This window comes from Otolemur garnettii, unplaced genomic scaffold (assembly GCF_000181295.1).
Source record: "Otolemur garnettii isolate 467f Iridium unplaced genomic scaffold, OtoGar3 scaffold00083, whole genome shotgun sequence".
In the NCBI taxonomy this organism is placed as follows: Eukaryota; Metazoa; Chordata; class Mammalia; order Primates; family Galagidae; genus Otolemur; species Otolemur garnettii.
In genome coordinates, this window is record NW_003852478.1 from 4,102,443 (window position 1) to 4,128,087 (window position 25,645).

The 25,645-nt window shown below is 42.1% G+C and overlaps 1 protein-coding gene across 3 annotated transcripts in view; it reads left to right on the forward strand.

Moving 5' to 3' along the window:
* Positions 1-24,505, forward strand: part of ATP10D (ATPase phospholipid transporting 10D (putative)) — a 103,200-nt gene extending 78,695 nt beyond the window's left edge. For 2 of the 3 annotated variants that reach the window (XM_023515998.1, XM_023515999.1), the window contains exons 16-23: positions 3,349-3,658; positions 6,199-6,275; positions 7,238-7,363; positions 10,807-11,007; positions 14,828-14,908; positions 16,438-16,542; positions 17,986-18,173; positions 22,625-24,505. In XM_023515998.1, the coding sequence (XP_023371766.1) occupies positions 3,349-3,658; positions 6,199-6,275; positions 7,238-7,363; positions 10,807-11,007; positions 14,828-14,908; positions 16,438-16,542; positions 17,986-18,173; positions 22,625-22,937 (1,401 nt within the window). In that variant the 3' untranslated portion in view covers positions 22,938-24,505. Of the gene's footprint in view, positions 1-3,348; positions 3,659-6,198; positions 6,276-7,237; positions 7,364-10,806; positions 11,008-14,827; positions 14,909-16,437; positions 16,543-17,985; positions 18,174-22,624 lie in introns of those variants that run through there. The other variant, XM_023516000.1, reaches the window with a different exon arrangement.
* Positions 24,506-25,645: the final 1,140 nt, after the last annotated feature.

A 25,645-nucleotide genomic window follows, 5' to 3' on the forward strand; every position in this document is an offset into this window, starting at 1 on the left:
TGTGTAAATTTTCCTGATAACCAAATAGAATGCAGTGAACATAACTTAGTTTTATGGTGACTCGTATCTTGAAAGTAAAATGCCAGGCACAGGAGACATAGGAGACCCTGGGTCCCTGGCATTTAAATCCTTTCCCCTTTTCCCACGTCCATCTCCAACCCCTTCAGAGTCACTAAGAGTTTAAAGGGACTTAGAGACCAGGGAGCCCAATTAGTCATATCCTGAAAGACTTGCTCCTATAAGATTTCACATGCACCGACTGGCAGTGAGCAAAGTGTTGGAGGTCATTTCTGTTGTGTCGTTTATAAAATTTCCATTAATTTTGCTACTAAATTTGCAAAATAGGTTAATAATATAGCCACTTAGAACCCTTACATGGTTTCCACACTCATTAAATTGTTTTCTTTACTTGTTTTAATACAATCATATCCTAGATTATTTACTGCATTGGAATATGCAAAAGCCTTACAGGATTCATCATTTAATTTTTAACCTCTATTTTTGTAATTTCATTTGAATTTTTCTTCTGCGATTAGTAACTTTTTATCTTTCTAATGTCTATTAAGATCTATAAAAGGCTTTTCATATGTGAGCCTATTTGAGAATCATAAGACATATACATAACAGATAAATTATTCTCATTTTATGGCTTTAGATTCCAAAAAGTTGCAATTTCGCTACGTGTCCACAGCTGATTACTCACTAAACAGGGAATAAACTTTAAATGTTCTGACTTTTATTTCCATATACTCTCTGTATGATATGACATATTATATGTTATATATATGCATTTACACACAGAGTCAATTCTCATTCACATAGTTATATTTCATGGAATTGCCTCAAACCCTGAATTACTGGACGCGGACATTGCTTCTAGGGAAGATAAAAGTTACCTTCCTATGGCCCCTGGGTTTGACTTCCCAGTGCTTAACTTTGTTCCGTTTAAAGGCTTTTTGTTTAATGTTTATCGTTGGCTCATTAGCATTAAATGCACGACCAACAGCACCGTAACTTTGGCCTGAACAAAGTTTATGGAACACAGGTAACTTCTTTGTAAGGAACATCACAGCCTTTTGTGCTCAGGAGAACTACACAGCACTGTGGCACTATGGGAGACATTTTAAACAGCAAGATCACTAACAAAATATAGAAAGATGCAAAAAAAAAAAAAAAAAAGGCACCAGATAGACCCTGGGAAGGGCTACATCCAGCCTGCGATGTGTGGCACAAGAAGGCCCCACATCAGCTAGTTGAGCTTCAGCTCAGAACATGCACCTTGCATGACTCAAACATCATGTGCACGTCCACGTGAGGCCACAAAGGCAGTGTGGGTGTTGATGGCAGGATTACAGGTAAATTTTAGCAAGCAGGTGTGTTCCCAAATGTCAGATCTGTGAATGATGAAGATCAGCGTCGTGTAGATGTGTCACGTGTTTATTACTATATATTTTTATAATAAAAATAGTTAATTTGTAAAAATTAAACACACAAATGAGTATATAAAGCTTTATAATCAATTTGTAATCATAAAACCACAATTTACAATCATAGTTTGGAAAACATTCACACAGATTGTATTCTGTGTACTACCGAAAACTACAAAAACGTAAACTACATGCTTTTGTGTTATACTAGTGTTGTAGCTATGTTTCTTTCAATTACAGATATTTTTAACACCATCTCATGTTAATAGACATCTTGCTTTTCAATGGCTGAAATGGATGTTACTTTCTTTTTTGTTGTTGCAGTTTTTTGAACCCACCAATGGCTGAAATGGATGTTACTTTATTTTGTTGTTGTTGCAGTTTTTGGTCGGGGCCGGGTTTGAACCTACCACCTTCGGTATATGGGGCCGGCGCCTTACTCCTTGAGCCACAGGCACCACCCTTGGATGTTACTTTCTAAGTGGGCCATTTTCATTTAACCAAAATCCAGAAGGTTTTTAAAAACAATTTTTACTGTTATACATTGAGTCTGTGATGAGCATATTGGGTTTGATTCATCTTTGTGTACTTTTCCTTGGGGATTTTGGAGATGCCTAGATCCAGTTAGTTTCTGACGTAAGTGTAGTTAGGTGGTTCCACCTTGAAGTTGAGTCTCTTGTTCATAGTTCCTGTGGTTAGATCTGTGCTATTTTGTGCTTATACTACATATATCCATGTCTATCCTTTTTGACCCCTCTTATTTTGTTGTAGGTTGAGAAATGCTTGATAAAATGGCCTTTAAAATCAGAGCAAATAGGCTCTGTGGGAGGGTGTCTTTCATGAAGAGACTATCTCAGGGTTAATGTATAAACCTAAACTCTTGAGCCCATGAGTTTGAGGCTGCTGTGAGCTAATGATGACACCAAGGCCCTCCATCCAGGGCAACAGTGGGACTCTGTCTCAAGAAAAAAAACAAACAAACAAAAAAAAAGAACTTAAATTCACTGTTCCTGGATTTGGGCTGTCCTTAGTGGTCATTTGACACAATAATTTCTGGATAAGCTCACGGTTAGTCTTTCTTGAGTAGAAGTCATTCCATGAGGTTTACTGAGTACCCGATGTGACCCTCTTTTAAGCATTATGAAGGCTTCAAAAGCAAAGTAAAAGTATCACCTGCCTTTAAAGAACTTGCTAACTGGTGTTTGCAAACCCAATGAGAGAAGCACCACCAAAACTACCCTTGACCAGAGTGCAAAGGAGGCAAGTTCATGTTTATTGACATATCCTTGGCTGCCAGGATGTTTTCTAGCATATTATTCTTAATAATAGTGAGTGAATGAATGTGTTGAATCATAAAGAAGATAAAAACAAGGGCAGTGCCTGTGGCTCAAAGGAGTAGGGCGCCAGCCCCATATACCGGAGGTGCAGGTTCAAACCCAGCCCCAGCCAAAAACTGCAAAAAAAAAAAAGAAGAAGAAGATAAAAACAATAATTACTATTTAAATGTCTGCCAGGAGTCATGCCTTACACTAGGAGTTTTTTGGTATTACTTCACTTAGTCCTCTCAAAAACATTTTTTAGATGAGAAAAGTTACATAACTTGCCTAAGTTCAAACAGCTAACACATGGCAGAAGGAGGCCAAGGACATTTGGGATTCACTATTTGAGAAGGGAAATTAAAGAGATGAGGAAATTCTGCAGCTGTTTCTTTTTAAGAGATGTTCCCCCATCCTTGTAGCTCATCCCCTCCCATGCCCAGAACGCTCCTGAAAGAACTGTAAAGTCTCTGAGAGAAGCTAATTACTCATTACTTGGGTTGCCTTGACCCAGCAATTGCTAAAGAATGACAAATGGAAAACTCAGCTGCCTCTGACCACTGAGGCAGCTCCCAGGCTAACCATCTTTGCATCTCTGTTTCAAGGATGCCTGTGAGATGCTGATGAGCACAATTTTGAAAGAACTTCAGAAGAAAAACCAAGGGGGTCCAGGGCAAGCGTCACTGAGGGTGGACTTGCTTCAGCCTCCTGTTCCCCAGGACTCAGAGATTCGGGCTGGACTCATTATCACTGGGAAGACCCTGGAGTTTGCCTTGCAAGAAAATCTACAAAGACAGTTCCTGGAACTGACGTCCTGGTGTCAAGCTGTGGTCTGCTGCCGAGCCACACCCTTGCAGAAAAGCGAGGTGGTGAAGTTGGTACGCAGCCATCTCCGGGTGATGACCCTGGCCATTGGTGAGTGAGGACGAGAGTGAGCCCACCCCTTGTCCCTTTCATACCCACCAGAGGCCAAGCCTTCTGTCTGTCTTCTTCCTCTCCCACGATCCCTCTCATTTTCTGCACCCCTTTCTCTCCACCATGTTCACCCCCTTTTCTCCTCCATCACCTGTTCAACCAACTGCTGTGAACCAGGTGTTAGGGATGGGGCAAGGAAAACAATTCTGTGGTCAGAACTCCCTGGGGTATAGGTCAGACTCCCAAATCCACTGTCCTAAGTTGAGTAATAAACTGAACCATAGAACTGGAGAATGTGCAAGTTCTACCTTTTCAACAGGTAAATTCAAGGACATGAACTAATCACGTATTTATCCATTCAGCAAGCATATGTCAAGTGCCCTCTTTGTACCAGGCATTTTTCTTGGCCAGGGAGACATAACAGTATATAAAATTGACATAATGCCTTTTCTTAAGGAGCTCATATCTAGTTGGAGGCCGTACAGTGAAACAAACCTAAAGTATTTCCCCTGAAGGATAAATATGTACAATATCAGGTAGTGGAAAGTGCTAGTGAAAAAATAAAGCCATGCAGGGTGAGGGGAGGTAGAGGGTTGGGGAACAGGGAGGGGACTGCTAATTTAAATGTGCTTTTCAGAGAAGGTCTCACGGTACGTTGTCTATGAGCAGGGAATTGATAAGGGTGTCATGGAAGGTTTGAGGGTGACCATTCCTGGCAGAGAGAGCAACACAAGTAAGGCCATGAGATGAACTGGGCTTGGTATGTCAGAGGCCAAAGTGGATAGAGCAAAGGAAGGAGCTTTCTGCAGGTTACTAAAGGGCAGAGAGGTGACAGTGCCTGACCACATTCATCTTGGAGACCATTATGAAATTTTGGCTTTCATCTGAAAAGATTAGGAGCCCTTGGAAGATTTTGACCAGACATGGGACAGGATCTGCCTTCAGCTTAGAAGGATCACGTTGGCTGCTTTGGAAAATTAACTGCTGGGCTCAAAGACTTAAGCAAAGATCCGTCTGGATGGTGGATACAACTGAGCCAGAGACGATGGTGGCTTGGTCCCCATGGGGTGTGGTCCGTTAATGGGCGTGGTTCAAAGAAAGAGCCAGTAACACTTGTCAATATCTTGGATATCTTGTGGGAGAGGAAGAATTGTCCAAGGGGGTGCCAAAGTCTTGTCTAAGAACAAAAAGAGTGGAAATGCCATTCACTGAGAGGGAGGCAGGGGAAATCAGGGGTTGGGTCTTAACGCTTGTTGAGTTTGAAAGGCCACTAGATGTCTAAGCAGTGATGGCAGGTAGGTGGCTAGAATAAAAGTCTGAAATTTAGCAATGAGACCGGCTAGAGATAAAAATTTGGGAGTCCTCAGTCTTGTGGATGTCAAAGCCTTGATAGCAAAACATGAGTTTACATTTTAGAAAGTGTTTAACACTGCAAGATTAAAAACTGAAACACTCGTCTGCTTAGCTGAGTACTGAGCCATCGAAACTGCCTCTTTCCATCTCTATTTTCCTCTGGATTCTTTCCAGGGTCAAATAACTTCTCCATTCATAAGAAACCATGAAAACTCCAGGGTTTGCATCCCAGCCTATTAACAACCTGGGGAGGGAAAAGATCACACCTCTTTTCAGATTACTGCTGTGAAGTGTCAGGATCAAGGTGAAATGTTGTTAATTAACTCGGATGAATGAAATACAAATGAATGAATTCTTTAAGCCTCTGAGTCCTAGTGTTCCTGAAGCAAGAGCCCTCGGACTTTATACTAATGAAGTGAGTCATGGGCCTGTCTGTGAGCTGGTCACTGAGACCAGGGAGCAGAAGACACTGATGATACAGACCTGGCTCAGTTCTTGCTCATGAATATGAGGATTTGTGTTCACCCACCAAACCACGGGGACCAAGAGTTCCCAAGGAAAACCCTGATACTATCATTGAAAACCTTGTGAACGTAGCAAGCAGTTGGGAATAACCCGTGTTCATTACCAGCAGGAAAGTAACACCTCCTGAGAAGCTTTCTGTGCTGGGGGAGACCAGCGAATCTATATGCAATGGTGGTGATGCTGGGTAGTAGGTATGACAGAGATATGCAGGGGGTGCTGGAGCCTAAGGCAGGGACACCTGCTCTAAGGGAGTGTGGGAAGGATTTCCCAGAGGAAATGCATCTGAGCTGACAGCGAGAGCAACTGAAATCTAGGAAAGGGGTGGGGAGATGAGGTCAGGGTCAGGGGAGTGGGAAACGCCACAAGCACTGGGTGGAAGAAGCAGGTGGATCTGGAGATTCTAAGGTAACATGGGCGGCGTGGGAAAGGAGAGATCAGCCCATGTCCCGTAGCATGAAGGAGCTTAGCAGTGGGTCGTTTCTTCCTGCTGGCCCTGGGATGCCACATTGAATTTCTGCTTGACTAGCTTCCCAGTAACTGGAGAAATGGGCTAAACTTTGAAGGATTGATTTGTTCACTCGAGTTGCCACTATTGATTTGCAAAATTGACATCTTTTCTTTACTCCTCGTATGTTTCTCCCCTTTTCTTCTGCCTCATGAAGGTGACGGCGCCAATGATGTCAGCATGATACAAGTGGCAGATATTGGGATAGGGGTCTCGGGTCAAGAAGGCATGCAGGTAAGTGGGCGCTCCTCCCTGGTGAAGAGTGAGCCTGCCGGCACTCAGCCCCGCGGGCTGGAGACAGCAAGCTGTCCACTGATTCATTCATTCTTTTCTCGTGAGCATAGAACATTTTCCTGGGTAACTTTTGCTCCATGGTTACTGGTACAGTTTAAAAAATGGGGTTTATCTAGATCATAGGAATACATTTTTTAGCTTTGCAATAGTCATGTCAATTCTGACACTGAAGAAAGCTAGTGAGGATTTGAATAAAGGACCTTAAGAGCTTGAGGTGAGAGGAGTGAGAAGCCAAGGGAAAGAAAGGGATGAGAGAATAACCATGAAGGCGGAGCAGACATTGTTGGGGGTGTGTGTGTGTGTGTGTTGAATAGTATTTTAGGCACAAAATTCAGACCAAGCTTCTCATAATCCACAAGACTTTTTCATCTATGGAGCAAACACTGTCAGAGGAAGGGGGAGTAGGAGGCTTACGGTTTCCCAAGAACTGTAAATTACAGCATTTCTATGAAAGCTGAGGGACTCAGACACCTCTCTGCCTAACGCTTATACAAAGTCCTATGATGTCGTGACGGCATCATTTTTAACATTCTCTTCGTCGAGAAGTGAGTGCATGTTGGAATGCAGAAGACAGTTCTTGCTAAAGGAGCTGCTTTCTAGGTAAAATTCATTTGCTGAAGTTGCATTGTAACTAGCAACCGGAGAGGAATCTTGTTTCATGGGGTCACACTGGAAGGCCGAGTAGTAATTCCAGATTCCCCGTTGGGTTCTGTAGTCACAGTTTTCCTGTTGCTCTGTGAGTGTTTCTGGGTGTACATGTTTTCTTTTTCTTTTGATCTTCATCTAAGGTTTAACCAACAGATGTAACCAATGTGAGTGTCACGATGGTCAGGCTGCCCATGCTGTGTCAGCCCTCCGCGTTTGATTGCTCCGGATAACAGCTCTCACCTTTGCCTCTGCAGGCGGTGATGGCCAGTGACTTTGCCATTTCTCAGTTCAGACATCTCAGCAAGCTCCTTCTTGTCCACGGGCACTGGTGTTACACGCGACTTTCCAACATGATTCTCTATTTTTTTTATAAGAATGTGGTATGTAACTTCAGAGAATTTGCCCCTTCCCTTTCTTACCTTCCAATCCTGGTTGCACGTGTCCTATGCTGAGCTCACTAATCCATGTTTTGCGACCAGCCAGGAGTCCTCTTGTCTTATCAGACATAATCTGGGAATGTGCTGTGTTTCAGCCGATGACAGCAAATTGCTAGGCTTGTCCATCTGCTGGCATTTTCCATCCCCTGTGCATTTGAATTAAATTAAGTCCTGTCTGGTTCACTTAAAATCCAATTTTGACCTTCCATAAAAAGACTGTGACAAGCAGAATTATGAAATGTTTAATGCTGTCAGTAAAGAAGGTTTTGCTGCCATTTTACTGGTTATGCCCCAAAATATCTGCTTCCCCCAAATTAATATTTTCTGTGATATATTGAAGATACAGATACAGATGAAAACTCAGTAAAATGTCTTATCCCGTAGCTGGCTGGTACCCACAGGTGCAAGAATTCTCTAGCCAGCCTATAAAGTGTATTTGGGCTTGATGGCAAAGGAACTTTGTTTTAATCATACAATTCCTAACAGGAGGGACTTTGATTAGAGTTCCTGGTTTCTAATCTTAACCATACCATTTAAATTTCAGTTTTCCTTTTTATAAAATCTTATTCATTTATGTCTCTTCTAACTGTAGTAATTATAAAGATATGATTTTTAGGCCAAATTCATTTTTAGTTTTTAAGGCCCAGATGTACTATGTCTATAGTACACATAAGTTTATATCACTCTATTAGAATACTAACTTTAGGGGAAAAAAAAAACTTAAGTGAGTCATTTTTAGGATATCCCAAATGTATTATTTATTTATTTATTTTTATTTTTTTTCAGACAGAGTCTCATTATGTCACCCTCGATAGAGTGCTGTGGCATCACAGTTCACAGCAATCTCCAACTCTTAGGCTTAAGCAATTCTCTTGCCTTAGCCTCCCAAGTAGCCAGGACTACAGGCACCAGCCCCAACACCCAGCTATTTTCTTGCTGCAGTTGTCATTGTTGTTTAGCTTGCCCGGGCTGAGCTCAAACCCGCCAGACTGGGTGCATATGGCTGGTGCCATAACCAGCACCATAACCACTGTGCTACAGGTGCCAGGCCAGCAAATGTATAATTTAGATCTCTCTGTATGTGAGTAGATCTGTTCAGTAAAGCATTTTTTTTCCTGTATCACAATGAACTTTTCGGGAAACTCTCAGCATATTATTCATTAGAAAAGCACAGTTAGTCAAAGTTTGGTAAAACTCAGATACTTTAGAAAATGTTTGAAACACATATCTGCCTTAGTATATAATTCTGGGAAAAGCCGTGGTTTATAATTTAAAATTCCTGGACTTAGTGGTCGTTGACTCAAAGAGGACTCCTCTGCAGATTTTTAAAAAACAAAACAGATTTTTTTAAAACCAGCATTTGCATCTTCTCCCCTGTTATGATGAAACTCAGTCCCCTCCCTGCCTTGCTGTAACTCCAGATTAAACTCAAGGGTGAACGCTAATGTTCGGACAAGATACTACACATCCACGCTCTTGAAGAGAGAGGACACGTTAGTTAATGGAGAGTACACACCAGGAAGCCGGGCCCTGTATTCTTTCTGCTCTGTGATCCCTGGATGGCCATTTATTTTATTTTATTTTATTTTTTGAGACAGAGCCTCAAGCTGTCCCCCTGGGTAGAGTGCCGTGGCATCACAGCTCACAGCAACCTCCAACTCCTGGGCTCAAGCGAGTCTCCTGCCTCCGCCTCCCAAGTAGCTGGGACCACAGGCGCCCGCCACAACGCCCGGCCATTTTTTGGTTGCAGCTGTCATTGTTGTTTGGCAGGTCCGGGCTGGGGATTTGAACCTGCCACCTTAGGTGTACATGGCTGGCGCCTTAGCTGGTTGAGCTATAGACGCCGAGCCTGGATGGCCATTTATATCACTATTCCCCAGACTTAATTTTTGCCTCATATTTACCTAGCTAAAAAAGAAAAAAAGAATGTTTTATAAACTATGGAGAAAAGGGCCAGGACTGAGCCAGGAGAGTAGCTCATCTTTCTGAAGCTGCGGTCATTGGATGTTGGACAGCATTTGTGATGAAGCCCGTGGCTTCGTTCCCAGAATAGGGCCCAAACCAGGTGGACTCCAAAGGGATGCGTTTGCAGGTGCTGGGCACTGGGCCTGTCCATGGACGCTGGACTGAGATGCTCTATTCTGAGGACTGTGGCCCTTCTCTCCTGGTGTTCTAATGTATCTTTGATACCAATGATATCTTTATAAGACACTTTGCAGGTCATGAGTGCTTTTGAATTTGATCTTCATCCTAAGCCTAAGGTGGTTCAATGCTCATTTTACAGAAGAGGAAGCCAGAATGCAGAGAGGTTAAGAAAATGGCCTAAAGTCAAACAATCAATAGGAAGTGTCCCCCAAACCCTGCCTGCCTAAGCCCAAGGTCTTCCCTGCTCTATGATACAGAGTTTTTGCTATAGGGGGCTTAGCTTATCTGAGACAAAGTACTGGCGTAAACCATGTAGGACGCATGTGCCTGCCCTCGAGAGTCACTACCTATCCTGGTTTCCGCACTGAGAGTCTCATGCCCCACAAAACCCACCAGTCCCAAGCAAGCTGGGGTGGCCAGCCCCTCTGCTGGTATGTCACACCCCATTTCACTACTGAGAAGTCATTGTGAACCCAGAAAGCAAGAGGCTAAAAATTCTAGTATGCCTGCTCTGTGCCACCTCATCTAGAGCTAAATATCTGAATGTGAACATGGGCTCTTACTAATTATTAGCTGGGTGGCTTTAGGCACGTTCCTTAACCTCTCTGTGCCCCAGTGTCTTAGTCCATTCAGGCGGCTATAGCAAAGTCCCAAAGATGCTTATAAACTACAGGTGTTTATTTATCACAATTCTGGAGTTCAGTGTCTGTCAAGGGCTCTCTTCCAGGTTGCAGAATGATCACTACATTGTCACATGGTTGAAAGAAAGTGAAACCTCTTTGGGGTCCCTTTTATGGGGTCACCAGTCCCGTCTAGGAGGGCTGCACTGTCATGACCTAGTCATCCCCTAAAGACTGCACCTTCTAACACCATCACATTGGGCACTAGGATTTGTACGTGTGAATTTTAGGGGGCTACAAAGAATCCATTGTACTCAGTTTCATCATCTGTAAAATAGGAACAGACAGCAAGAATTTCCAAATTGGTATGAAGATTAAATGAAGGATCTGTAAACAGCACAGTGCCAAGATGGGGGGGGGGCTGGGCACAGGTGTGTGTCCTTAAATTTAATAAACCATTTACCAAATAAAGCTGCCAGGTAAGTCGCAGTCGTGTATTGTGTAAGTGAGGAAACTGCTGAGAGGCTGAAGTCGCACAGCTCCACGTGGCAGAGTGCAAACTGTGTGGTCGTCGTGTGCAGACTGTTTCTAAGATCCGAATGTCCCTCTCTGTGTCCCCAGGCCTACGTGAACCTCCTTTTCTGGTACCAGTTCTTTTGTGGGTTTTCAGGAACCTCCATGACCGACTACTGGGTCTTGATCTTCTTCAACCTCCTCTTCACCTCTGCTCCTCCCGTCATTTACGGTGTTTTGGAGAAAGACGTGTCTGCAGAGACCCTCATGCAACTGCCTGAGCTTTACAAGAGCGGTCAGAAATCAGAGGTAGGTGCTAAGGCAGGAATGCTCGGAGGGTTCACATCCACGGTCAAAGCCAGTACATTTTCCAATCCCCTAGCCCAAACACTGCAGCCCACTCAACTATTCGAAGTGTCTGGTTGTTTTAAAACATCTCTGTTCACATGGCAAATATTAAGCTACTTGCCTCTGAGATGAGCACGGACAAATCTATGAAAAGACTTCGGTGCTTTCAAGAAACCATCCAGGGTTTGGTGCTTACTGCAAGGAGCGTCTAGTGTTCACTGGCCCCTACTGCCGTCTGTTGTGCTGACTCCTGAACACCTCCGTCCCTTTATCTTCATGAAAACACCTGGAGACACAGCCTCGTTTCACTCCCATGCTAAGATGGTAAATCTGAACCGCAAAGGAGTGATTTCCAAAAATCTCACAGCTAAAAAATGGTTCAGGATGTATCAGAAATAACAGGCTATGTTTAGCCTAAGTTTAAATTCTGTGGCATGTGACCTTGGTAATTTCTTTAACTGGCCTGTGCTTTGTTTTCTTTACTTTACAGAAATGATGTGAGAATTCAGGAAAGTAATATGTGTAAAATTTTCAGACATACGGAGCTCTCAGTATTAGGTGGGGGGTGGGGGGTTGTTTTGTTTTATTTTGTTTTAAGACAGAGTCTCACTCTGTGGCCCTGGATAGTGTGCTGTGGCATTATAGCTCACAGCAACCTCAAACCCTTGGGCTCAAGTGATGCTCTTGCCACAGCCTCCCAAGTAGTGGGGATTACCGCCACCTGCCACAATGCCCAGCTAATTTTCTTTTTTTTTTTTAATAGCAAACAAAATTTTTTTCCTTGTTATGTTTTTACCAAAGTCTAAAAAAAGGATGACTAATATGTATAAATAAAAGTAAAACATAATTTCAAAAAAAGAAAAACAGATCACTAATTTTCTATTTTTAGTAGAGATGGGGTCTCATTCTTGCTCAAGCAAGAATTATATTATATTATATTATTATATTGAACTCCTTATAATCCTTTAATATCATCCAGTCCATTCAGGTCAAAGAACTACATGGAGTTTTCCTAACAGAGACCAGTCTGACAAAAGTTCAATGCAGGAATGTATGATTGCATCCATGAAGGTTGCCCTGAACCCCAAGGCTAAGTTCAATTTCAAATCCACTGGAGTCAGGAGGGGTCCAGGGAGTCTTTTAATCAATGTTTTTAGAGCTGGTGTTTGAAAAGCCCGTCTATACAGACTGGAGATATAATTGGTCCCTACCCTTGGGAGAACTGAGTCACTGTTTCCTGCTGTTGAATTCTGCTATCAGTCTTTTGTACACATTGTTCTCTGGAGCTGGCCAGTTTTGTAAAAGATGATCACAGCAGGCTGATTCCCAGCATGGGGCCATTGATAAAAGGTAATTGATTTCACTGGCTTTACCGTCCATAATTTGTCCTTTCTTAGAACTTGGCCTCCAAACAAATTCTGCTTTATACTTGGGTCTTTTTCCGTGTTCACTGTCAGGAGATAAACTCTCCAGGGTTATCGAATGTCGCTCCTCTAAAGCAGACGAGTCTGGAAGGCTGTGCTCAGAGGCCCCGCTTCCCAGAAGCCTTTCACTCATCATCACCCACGCAGGCTTCTTCTCTGGCTTTGGCTCCGTAGCCACATTTTTCCTTTAGTTTCCAAAAGATCCCTTGAGTTAATCCCTCACCTCTCACGGATCTTGGTCATTCTCTGTTTACTTCCATGAAGACTATTCTGCAGGTGACTGTGGGAAGTTATACTCTTCATCCTTTCACTTTTAGGGTTTTGAGAGCACCCTCTTTCCCCCCAGTAGCCTGAAGCTGTACTTTAACTTATCCCCAATTGGTTTTCTTTTGTTAAGTGACGTTTCCGCTGCCCCTTTCTCTCCGGCACATTTTCCTCTGTTGTTCTGTTAGACTTCAGGGGCACTTGGATGAAGGAAGGCAGGTAGAATATCCCGTCATCTCCAGTGAGGAAATAGTAAAAGAAGATGGAGATGCAACGACGAATCTTCATTGCTCTGATTTTCTGGAGAACAAAGGGACAAGAAAGGATAGATGTAAAAATTTTGGAAGGAAAATTTGTGTATTTATAAAGCTTTGTTCTTTAAGAGCCAGTAAGACATTTTCAAGAAAGTTTCAACCCCTGTTTGGATTTGGAAGAAAATAATGCTAAGAAGAACACGTTCAGACCTGCTCAGGGTGGTACCTGTGTGTGGTTTTGTCCATCCTCTCCTAGATCTGAACGCAGCCTCGGGGTACTTCTCAGCACACACCACCATCAGCCAGAGTTGGCTCTTGTTTGAACAACCATTTTCAATCACCTGCCTAGTGTCTCTACTTGACCTTTCTTTTTCTTTCTACAAGATGTGTGTAGGATGCAGTTTAGTGCATGAAAACTTATAGAAGAGTAGTTTTCAACCTGCACATGTAGCTAGTGGCTGAGTACCTATTACTTACGAGACACTGCTCTAATCACTTAAATAGAGGAGACCAAGTCCTACCGTGTAATGCTTGTATTCCATTTAGAGAATGAGAAAATCATTAAGTAAACAAACGAGATTATTTGCGATGGTGATGAGAGACTTGTCAGGCTGCCTCGGCCATCAGTGGTGGAGTGGACACAACTTGTAGAAGTCTGAGATGCCTCTATACAGAAGTGATATTGGAGGCAGGATGTAAATCATAATGACCTCTTTATGCCGGAAATCCAGGGCAAAGAATCCCTGGCAGAGAGAATAGCATAGGTAACACCAGGAGGAAAGGATGGATTTAACACATTCAAGGATAAAAAAGAAGGAAGGTCCCTGTGGCAGGATCATAATGGCGAGATGTGACCCTGCAGAGCTATTCAGCGGGCAGACAGTGTGAGGCAGGGGTCCTCAAACTTTTTAAACAGGGGGCCAGTTCACTGTCCCTCAGACCGTTGGAGGGCTGAACTACAGGCCTCGGGACAAGTCAGCTGCTAAGCAGGACAGGCAGTGGCAGCAAAAACACCCAGCGGGCCAGATAAATGTCCTCAGTGAGCCTCATGTGGCCCGCAGGCCGTAGTCTGAGGATGCCTGGGATGCCTTAGTGGTCAAGAGAAGAAGCTTAGATTGTGCTGGAAATGCAGTGGGAAGTCATTGGAGCAAACGGAGGGATCATCTGATTAAGCTGGGAGATGGCGTGACCCGGCTTATATTCTTTATAAACCCTCTGGCTGACATGGGGAAACCGGATTGAGAATAGAAGAGGAAGCAGAGAGGACAGTTAGAGGGCTGTCCATGAATTCATAGAAAGTTGATGGCGAACTGGATTGAAGGGAGTGGTATGAATAAAGAGAAGTGGATCGATTTGGAGAAGTTCTGGATCGGTACCGATGGGGAAATGAAAAGTTAGTGCTGCTAGCCGGGTTTCAGGGAGATGGTAAGGTCTCACCTGCGGGGTGCAATGTGGGGTGTACGGCACACCTCCTAGGGGAAGGGCTCAGTGGCAACTTGGACTTCACCTAACAAACGCAAATGTAACCTAATTGTGGGTACCCCTATATTAATCTGTAAAAATAAAATAAAATAAAACTCATTGCATCTTGAACAAAAAGTAAAATAGGTTCAGTGATAAAGGTAACAGCCTGAGTTGAATGAGAGTTCCTTCAAGGATTTTTTTTTCCACCACGCTCACCTGTGAACTCATTGCATTCAACTGCTCTTATTATTACCTCAGTTGACAAACCTCATTGGGTTTTTGAGTGAAAGAGTGAAGAAATCGTCTCTTCTTGGCTGTGCTGTTTCTTGACCTTGCTTGTTGTGCTCACTCCCTCCCATGTTGTTGCGTTTCCAGGCGTACCTGCCCTTGACCTTCTGGATCACCTTGTTGGATGCCTTTTATCAGAGCCTGGCCTGCTTCTTTGTGCCTTACTTTGTGAGTCTTTGTTCACTTACTATATTTTTTATTAATGAATCAAGGAGGCTTCCTTGTACTTTGCCACCAACATAAGCATATAGAAGGGTAGATTGCTCATAAAATCAGGCTGATTATTAACTGTCTAAATTATAATCTCCCCTCAAAATATGTTAGGGATTGGATTCAATTTGGAAAGAAGTATCTTATTTAAGTCCTTTTTGGTCTCTCGCTAACCTTGTACTGCTTAATAATTTTTGTCAATGACATGAATAAAATGGAATGTCTGGCCATGTAATTAGATTAGTCAAAAAAATCAGAGAGGCAAAGTCAGAGTATAAAACCTTTTATTGGTGAGCGGGCTAATTCTGCTAGGGTGACATTTACTTTCTCTTTCTTTTTTATTTCTAGTGAGGGTACAAACAACTAGGTTAGCTAGAGTCCCTCTGGAAGTCATGACCTTCCATGCACCCCTACATTGTCCCCCTTAAGTGGGAGCACACCAATCCCTTCCCTCCTCCCTTTCCCCATCCCTCCTGTCACCTCCCCCACCTTGAACTGAATTGGGTTTTTCTCCTATGTGGGCATGTGCTGGATCATCGACTGGCTTCGTAGTGGTATTGAGCACATTGGATTCTTGGTTTTCCATTCTTATGATACATTACTGAGGAGAATGTATTTCAACTCCATTGGATGACATTAGAGTATTAAATTTAAGATCCTATAAGTAGTGTCTCCAAAACAAAAAACAACAACAACAACAAAAAACATTTTACAGGTAATGAAAAAATGCAACTAAGCAAAAAATGTATAAAGATTAATTTTTAAAATTTAGCCTAACACCAAGCACAAAGCAGCATGATTGGTATAGCTGTTTGTCCACATAAACCCCCCCTTTTACTGTGGGTGGTATTAACAGAGGACAGTATGAAAAAAGAAAATAGTGATAGTCTCTTAGTCAGCAGTCTTCACTCTTTATTTAAATATTCAGAATATTTAAATAACTATTTGAATTAAATCCACTAGAGTTTTCTGGCTCTATGGCACTTCAGGTAGAATCTATAGACAAGGCAATCTGAAATGTATCCAGAAGATGAAACAATGGTGAAAGATAAAAACATTGCATCATTCGAGGAATAGGTGAAAAACTTGAAGACAATTAGAAGACAAGAGGGTATATTTGCTTAGGAGAGAGAGAAACTTAGGGTAGTTTCTTCAGAGTTTTAAAGCTGTGGTTAAGCGGAACAAATTTCTCTACATCTTAAAGAGCTAGAAGTATAAGTAACAGGCATCAGGAAGATCAATTGTGGTTCAGAATAAAGAGGAATTTCCACTGAAAAGTCTGAAGGTTAGATGGCCTGTCTGGGAGAGTTAGTATCCCTCTTTGGAAATTGTTGAAGTTTATACTAATTAGTACTAAAGGACTAATTCATAGGGATGTTGTAGCCAGACTTAATCCTTAGTTGAGCTGCCGATAAAGTGGTGTTACATCGAGTGTGCACAATTCTCCAAGATTATGTATGGAGAATATGGTTGTCCTCTTTTTCTAGACCTACCAGGGATCTGACATTGACATCTTTACATTTGGAAACCCCCTGAACACCGCTGCCCTGTTCATCATTCTCCTCCATCTGGTCATTGAAAGCAAGAGTTTGGTGAGTAGTTTTCCTGCTTCTGAGGAGCCTTTGTGCTTAGGGAAATGTCTTCTGTTAGCCGTGTCTCAGTTAAGCCTTTCACGCCAACAAGATAAGTGGTAATGAGCAGAGTCCCCATTCCAGGAAAGACGGTGACTCATAGCTCTTCTCCTTAATGTTGGATGCTGTTGAGCTGAGGCTGATGTGCAGCCAGGAAAGATAGGAAACACCTGCCTTCTGCCTTTGACCATGTCACTGGTGGGTCGTTGATGGAAGTGTGCGGAAGGCTGGAGGAATGATGACCCGACTGCAGCCAGCATTCTGTAAGAGCAAGCTGGTGAGACAAATAAAATAAAGGGATTTAAAAAAAGCTCCCTTTATTTCAACTAAAATAAAAAGAAGTGTTGTGACATTTAGTGATGATTTTATGCCTTTCATATAATACAAATAATAATCTTTTTTTGCTGTCCTCCCTTTTATGGTTTCCCATTTTTCTTGGAATAAAATCTGAAAGCCCTGAGGTGGCCTACCTATAAGGCAATGATGCCCTTGCCTCTCCATCCAACCTCATTTCCACATACTTGGGGACTGGAATCACATCATTCCTCTTTCAATTTTTCTGATGCATTAAGCTCATTACCACATCAGAACCTCAGCCCTTCCAGTATCTTTTAATGGAGGTTTTCTTTGTTTTGGGGGGCTTTTTGTCTCCCTTGTTTCCCTGTTTCTTCACCTTTATTTTTGAGTTAAAATAACTCAAATGTTATTTTAAGTCTCATTAGATATCAGCAAAAATGGAATTCCCTCCAAGATCCCTTTCCTAACCATCCATTCTCTTATACCATTCTCTTGCTTTTACTCGTGGCTCTAATAATTTATAATTATTCATTTAATTATATGATTATCTGATTCATGTAAATCTGCATTTGACTATAATCATTGTGAAGGCAGGTTTATGTCTACACCCATGTGAATGGCTGAAGTTTGATGATCACTGGACTAAGGTATAATACTGCATATTAATAAAGAAATAGACCAGTGAGTGACTGTATGGAAAAAAATAAAGAGAAAATCCAGACACCTTCTGGTTCATGGATGATACAGAATAAACTAGTCAATAGAATTACCTATTGGCGTTTGATTTAGTTTTAAAGAATTCAAACAGCAGGGTGGCACCTGTGGCTCAAAGGAGTAAGGTTCTGGCCCCAGATACTGGAGGTGGCAAGTTCAAACCCGGCCCTGGCCAAAAAAGGCAAATAATGATAATAATAATTCAAACAGCAATATAAGCCATTCACAAAAATACTCATACTGTTTTGTATTTTGGTACCCCATTCACCCCGTGTTCAGATGTGTTATCACCCAGTGCTCAGCTCTGTTATCTGTTTAATGGTGCAGACTCTGCTGGGCTGTAGGGCCTTGTTGGTGAGAGTGTTTAGTCCCTTTGCCCTTCTTGTCTTGCAGACTTGGATCCACCTGCTGGTCATTGTTGGTAGTGTCTTGTCGTATTTTTTCTTCGCCTTGGCTTTTGGAGCCATGTGTGTAACTTGCAACCCACCATCCAACCCCTACTGGATTATGCAGGAGCACATGCTGGATCCAGTGTTCTACTTAGTTTGCATCCTCACAACCTGCATTGCTCTTCTGCCCAGGTATGGTGTGCGTGGTTTATCCTCAAGAGGGTAAAAGAACTTCAGACTTAGAATCTCTCAAGCAACTACGAAGAATTGTCAACAAATCACCCTTTCTAGTAGAAGGGAAATCAGTATGCATATTAGTTAAAATAATATCTTTAATTGTTTTATCAGAGAACAAAAATGGCTTAATTAAGCAAAAGGGGAGGCTAGTTTTCCTCTCTCATTAAAACGTCTAATCTGGTTGACAGTTCACAGGGACAGGGCCACTTCTCTTCATGAGGTTGTCCAAGTACCTGGAACCCTTCCTCATCTTTTTATTCTTCAATCTCCCAACAATATTGACCTTATCTAGGTCTGTTTTATGCTGCTACAATGGAATACCACAGACTGGGTGATTTATAAAGAGAAATTTATCGGCTCACAGTTCCGAAGGCTGGTGCTGATTCCAGATGGTACCTTCACGTGATGGGAGGTGGAAGGGCACAGAGGCAAAGGGGCCAAACCCATTCCTGTATAGTAGCATTAATTTCACTCATGAGGGCTCTGCCTAATCACCTCTTAAAGGTCCTGCCTCTTAATAGTGTTATGGCAATCACATTTCAACATGAGTTCTAGAAGGAACAAACAGTGCAGCCTCAGAAGACATCGTCTGCATGGCTGGAGACAGCTCAGCGGCACATCCACGCCTCTGCCTGCCCCCGCATGTGGGGTGGGGAAGAGAGAAAGGGGAAGGCCAGCAGCTTTTCTTTTTTTCTGTACTAGCATTACCCAAACGTTGTACGTCATTTCTCATATCTAACTAACCACAGCCTAAGTATGTAGACTCTAACTTAATGGCTAAAATCTGGGGGTTTCTAAAGGAAGAAGGTCTGTGAACATGGAGCACTTTATAGCTTCCTCCCTTGTCTGACTTCAAGTATCTTTCCCATTTTAGTTTAACCTGATTTCTTACATCACATGGGATGGAAATGACTGAGAAGAAGGCAGGAGTTTTATTTGTTTGTTTGCTTTTTTATTTATTTTTTGAGATAGTCTCACTCTGTTGCCCTGGGTAGAGTGCCAGGGTGTCATAGCCCACAGCAACCTTAAATGCTTCGGCTCAAGTGATCCTCTCTTTGCCTCAGTGTTTCCATTTCTCATGGAGATGGAGTCTCACTCTTGCTCAGGCTGGTCTGAACCCTGGCGCTTAAGTGAGCCACCCACCTTGACCTCCCAGAGTGCTAGGATTATAGGCATGAATTGCATGAGTTTTTAAACCATAGATTCTTTGAACTCTATTAGAATGCTGCCTCTTTTTGTTCTGTAAAATCTGTACGTTTAGCTGAAACCACTGTAACAAATAGTTGTTGCACCTCTTTTAACATGATGTGAGAGTCACAGTGGTGAGTTCCTCTTACAAGTATTCTTTAACAGGTTTTCCATACTGGCCCATAGGACAAATCTGGCCAGCTGCCTATTTTTATAGATAAACTTATCAAAACACACCATGCTCATTTCTTTACATATTATTGAGGGATGTTTCTGTACTACAATAGCAGAGTTGAATAGTTCTGACAGAGACTATGTGGTTCACAAAGCCTAGAATATTATTGCCTAGCCCTTTACAGAAAAAGTTTGCCAACCCTGATTTTAACACCATCATAAAGCCCAGTAGACTTGAGTCCTTTGTTGCTGATGATTCTCTTCTAGACACGCCCATCTGAGTCATTTGGTGGTGTTATAGATGGATAATTAACAATATCACCATTAAACTGGATGCTTCTGTAGTACTCCCCACTATTACCAGCTTTTAGATTAAAAACTGGCAAGATGAACTTGTGGAATTTCTGGAGAAACAATTTAGAATGGTAGCCTTAAAAGAATTCTGAGCATCAATAGCAGAATTCTAATACTATTTTGGCAGGCTGACGAATGATTCCCCAAAAGCTATTCATGTCCTAACCCATGTAATCTATGAATGTTAACTTACATGGCACAGAAGGACTTTGGAGGTGTGATTAAGTTATAGATCTTGAGATCACCTTGAATCATCTTGGTAGGTCCTAAATGTAATCACAAGTGTCCTTATAAGAAAGAGGAAGCAGGAGATTTGATACAGACAGAAGATGAGAAGGCGCCGTCACCGTGGAGTCAGAGGTCCCTTGGCCACAAGCTGAGAAATACCAGCAGCCGTGACTAGAAGCTGTAAGGGCAAGGCCTGGGTTCTAGCCGTGCCCAGACCGTGCCACTCTGGAACTGCATTAGACTTGGGCTGCTCCAGAACTTTCAGGAGGACCATGGCCTTCCCAGCACCTTGGCTTCCCAGAATTCTTGGCTTTCAAAACTGAGAGAATAGATTTTTGTTTGCTCTAGTCCATCAAGTTTGTGCAGCCTTTGGACTGTAATACAAATGTTGGTACCTGAAAGAGGACACTGCTGTAAAAATACCTAAAAATGTGGACGTGGCTTTGGATTGGACAACGAGCAGAGGCTGGAAGAATTTAGAGACACATAGTAGAAAAATCCTGGACTGTCTTAAACAGATTGTTAGTAGACTGATGGACACTAAGCGCTGTGTCTGGTGGTCCTCCTCTTGCTTTGACAATGTTTGGAAAGAACAGACCCAGGGAGTGAGTCTCTTCCGGCCTCTGACACTGTCCGATCTTTTCTCCACTTGCGACATCAGGGGCCACCTTCTCAGCCATATCCTGCTTCTGAGATCAGTCAACACCATTTTTTCAGTTAGCTACTTATTTCTGACAAACCATAAGCTCCCACATTCATCAGAATTATTGGGCCAAGACGGAGGCAGCCTTCAGTCTCCTGGTGGCTTTGCATCTGGGCTCCGACTCCGCCCGCCCTCCTCCCGGGCTTCTGTTCTGACCATGATGAGGTGGCTCTGGAAGGTGCGAGCCACTTCTTCTACCAAGTGGCTGAAGAGAAACGTGAGGCACCAAAGGTCTCCTGAAGGTTCAAAACCAGCATGGCAGCCAAGCCCTCCTCCAGCTCGGATGCCGGGGAAGCTGCCATGGCCCTGGGTAGAACCTCAGCCAGGCCACTTTGTGTCTTCATGGCTTAGGTTCTGCCCACCTCTGTGCCATCCTGTACAGACATGTCCCAGGTGAGGAAGTGAAACTCATCAAGAAGACAGCCAATCTTCCCACCAACCTGCAGGCTGCCTGCTTCCCAGGCCATCCTGGGCAAGTCTCTTTAAAAGGCTCAGTCTCAAACATAACCAGGAGTCTGAAGAGCACAGGCACCTCTGAGGGGCCTCCTCAGAGTATCAGGGCTTCTGACTGAGGCTGTCCCTCCAGCCGCCATGCAGCTTTTAGCCACTCTGTGTCCCGTTCCTCGGCCTTAGATCAAATGGAAATAAAGCTTTTAGCAGAAAAAAGAGAGAGAGAGAAAGAGATATCAAAGAAAATAGAAGGGCAAGGGGGATAAAAAGAAAAAAAAAATGAAGGAAGGATAGGAAGGAAAGAAATCAAAATCACTGGTGGTGAGTTTGCAGAAGATCGTGAGGAGCAAAGAGGCTGTATGGTCTAGGGGACACGTATATCATCGTGAACAGAATGTCACTAGAAACACGAATCCTAAAGGTGCTGCCAGTGAGGACTCAAGGAAAATAAGGAGGGTGCCTTGGAAATTTGAGGGAAGTGGATCTTTCACATCTAGTGGCAGAAAATTTACCTGAATTGTGTTTTACACTAGTATAGAAAGCAGAATTTGTAAGCCATGATCTTGGATATTTGGCTTGGAATATTTCTAAGGAAAGTATTGCAGGTGTGGCCTTGTTTATTCTTACTGCACATAGTACAATATACCAGCTGTAAAAAAAATCTCAGCCTACCCAGGTTTCAAAAATTGCTAAAATTAGAAGATTCGACTATGAGGAGTTTCTTAGTGCTGAGGAGACTGGGTACGTGAGCCACAGGTCCCCTCAACCAGCAGCATTCTCCAAGGAAAAGTCAGGATTATACAGGAAAGGTCTCTGACCTTCTTGCCTAGTGGAATAAATCCCAGCGACATACATAGAAGACTTACAAGATTTTTGAGAATGTTATACCACTGGAAACACTGCCAGCTTGGTCTAGAAGGGACAAGTTTGTGTCACTTTATGACAATAGCCATAGGAAACTGGTACAAAAAGCCAGCATGTCTGAATACCTACTGTGTGTCAACTCTCTGCCTGGACTATCTCATTTAACCCAACATTAAGTCTGAGATATAGAAACTACTGATATGTCTACTTTACAGATTTTATTTCCATTTATTTAACAAACATATCACACTTTGTATTTTCTAAGCACTTTACAAATATTAATTTATTTAGTATTGTTTTTATCCCCATTTTATAGTTCACTCCCTTTACTTAGAAGCCATGTGGCTTCCAAATCATTTTATTTTTTTCTAATCGGATAGGAATTTTGTTTGTCCCTTGATGCCCTTGAGGTGAATTTAATTCTGTGGTGCTCCTTCTACTTTAGGTTTATATACAGAGTTCTTCAGGGGTCCCTGTTTCCGTCTCCCATCCTGAGAGCTAAGCACTTAGACAGACTAACTCCAGAGGAGAGGACTGAAGCTCTCAAGAAGTGGAGAGGGGCTGGAAAGATGGATCCCGTGACCTCAACGTCTGCTGAGCAGTCAGCTGGCAAGTCAGGAGGAAGACCCATGCCCGGAACTCTTGCTGACTTTGCAATGAACCCTGCGTCATCTTGTGCTTTTGAGCAAGGGAACATATCTGTATGTGAAACTGCTTTAGACCAAGGCTGCTGTGAAACTGAGGCCTCAAGAGATTAAGAAAGTGGGTACCTTCCTTGAAGTTGAAGTCTTCTTTCAAGTGTAGAAGAGAGATTTTGAAGAGCTGTCACTACCAAGTAAAAATGACTTGTGTTTTTCCAAAAGGGCCACAGATATTTTATTGGGCTGGGAGGGCTGACATAATGACTGTTATTCTGTATTTGTATTTGTGTACACATTTGTAATAGAGGGGTAGAGTTTGACCTGGACAGAGTTTAGGTATGTGAAATATTTAATTCCGAATCAAATGCTTTTATGAAACTTTTTGGATTTTGTAAAAGCATTTCAATTGTCTTAGAAATGTAAACATTTTCAAGGGGAGCCATTGGAGATACATTTATTTTATTGAGAGTTCTCATATTCTCAGGAAATTCTTCAAATGAGTTGGCTCCAGTCTGGATTTTTCTTTAATTAAAAACAAACTACGTTTGAGTTAGGACTCAGAAAAGATCTCCATATGAAAAAATGTTATAAATGGTTAATTTACAGATAAATTTCCAAGAACCTTTTCAATAACATTATACCTAAAATAAAGTATAATCATACTGCTTAAAATATGTTAGATATACCTCACTGGGCATTTCAGTGTTTTCCTAAGGTGGGAAGGAGCAGGAGAGATGGAGAGGGTTTTGTCAGATACCAGGAATGCATTCCTCTCTCTCAGCAGCCAACAGAAGACTTTTTATGTGGGTTGTCTCTGCACAGATGTTGTCAGTTAGGAAACTGAGACCATAGGTCAGGCAAATAGAATTGACTGAGCCGACAGCCCGTGGGGCAATTTCTTGTATTCTAAAACTGAGACTAGCCTGATCAAAATGATACCATCAATTTCAAAATAATCTTCTAGGGGTCAACTTGAAGGTTCATTATTTATGTAATATCCAACAACTTTTCTAGTGCTGTGGACTTGAAAAAATGAGGTACAAATCGAGACTAATACCAGTTGTTCTCAGGAGGTATCTATGAGGTTCTGGGGAAAAAAAATTAATACATTTGAGGACAGGAATGTCTACACAGCAAGTTTACTGTTGCCTCAAATCATGTATGCTGGCTTTAGTTGGAATAAAGAAACTACAGTAGACCCTCAATAGTTGACCATCTCCCTACCTTGTCCACTTCTTACAATGAAGTAATTTTCATGGAGCGGACATGCACCACCTGTACGTATCATACAGCTCCTTTATGTTGACCACCTCCATGTGTAGACCAGTTTGTTACAGTCCCTTGGGTGGTCAACTTACAGAGGTTCTACTCTAGGTTTACACTAAGTAAGGCCAGGTGCTATTATAATATCGTGTATTCTCGCTGAAGTTCTTTTAAAATTCTATTAGTATTTCTATTATCTGAATGCTGTCAGCCATCAATCATCCAGAATTTCCTTCCTGAACCTCCGTGCTAACGTTTAATGTCTACATCAAGGTCATCTTAGTAACTATCAAACTGTCATTCTCAGGGTATAACCTTCTACCTGCGGCCTGACATTGTTTTGTGGCCTTCTGATACTATTGCATATAATCTTTTATATGTATTGATCTCCCAAACTTTCAAAACCCCACATGGCTGATGAAAGTTGCCTTATTATTTTCTATTGCCTTATTATTTTTAAATAAACCATTTAAAAAATAATATGTACTGAAAAATTATTATCACTCTTATGAACACTCACTGAATCCAAGTGTAATTAAGACCAGAACTTAGAAGGAAGCAGACATTTTACCAGAAAACTGTTTTGGCCTTTTCTTATATGGAAGAATCAGTGGCATCCTATCCTTCGCTGTCCCCCTAGCAGCTGGCATTTGTTCCCTGAGATCAGAATCTTCGGCTAAATAAAAATTCAGAGGTATATTCACTTGTAAATAAAAGGTTAAGATCTATGAATAAAAAGGATGAGCCAAAAACACTAAGAGAAAAAGCTAATTTTCAAGATATGAATTATCAGTACATATAAATAGGGGGAAAAATGAGTGCTCATGTGATGGGGCTACAATCCTGTATCCACAATTCCAAAATTTCCAAGGCTCTGAAAACTGAAATACTTTTCACAAATTAAGCACAAAGTCAGTGCTTTGAACAAATGTAAGGCTATTTACTTCGTGAAATTATTCATATTTTTTGCTACAAAAATATTAATAACCTATTTTATCACAGAGTGCTAAACTATATTATCTTTTTAAAATTTGGAAAATTCTGAAATTTAAAACACATCTGGCCCCTAGGCTAAAGAAATTTGGGATGTAAGGAAGCATTTTCAGGGTCATATTTACAAGTAAGTAATTTTTTAAACAATGTTATCCAAGCTGCTGTGATCTGTTGCTTTTTTTTTTTTGAGACAGAGTCTCACTTTGTTGCCCTCTGTAGAGTGCTATTGCATCATAGCTCACAGCAACCTCAAACTCTTGGGCTTAAGTGATCCTCTTTCTTTGGCCTCTCGAATAGCTGGGGCTACCAGCACCCACCACGACGCCTGGCTATTTTTTTTAAAGACAAGGTCTCACTCTTGGTCAGGCTGATGTCAAAGTCCTGAGCTCAGATTATCCACCCGCCTCAGTCTCCCAAGAGTGCTAGGATTATTGGCATGAGCCACACCAACCGGTCTGATCTTTTGCATTTCAATGTTTAGTATATTTCACCAAATTGGAGGGGGAGGATCAAACATGTTACTTCTACCAGCCAAGAAAATTGATTAATAATATATATTTTGAGATATA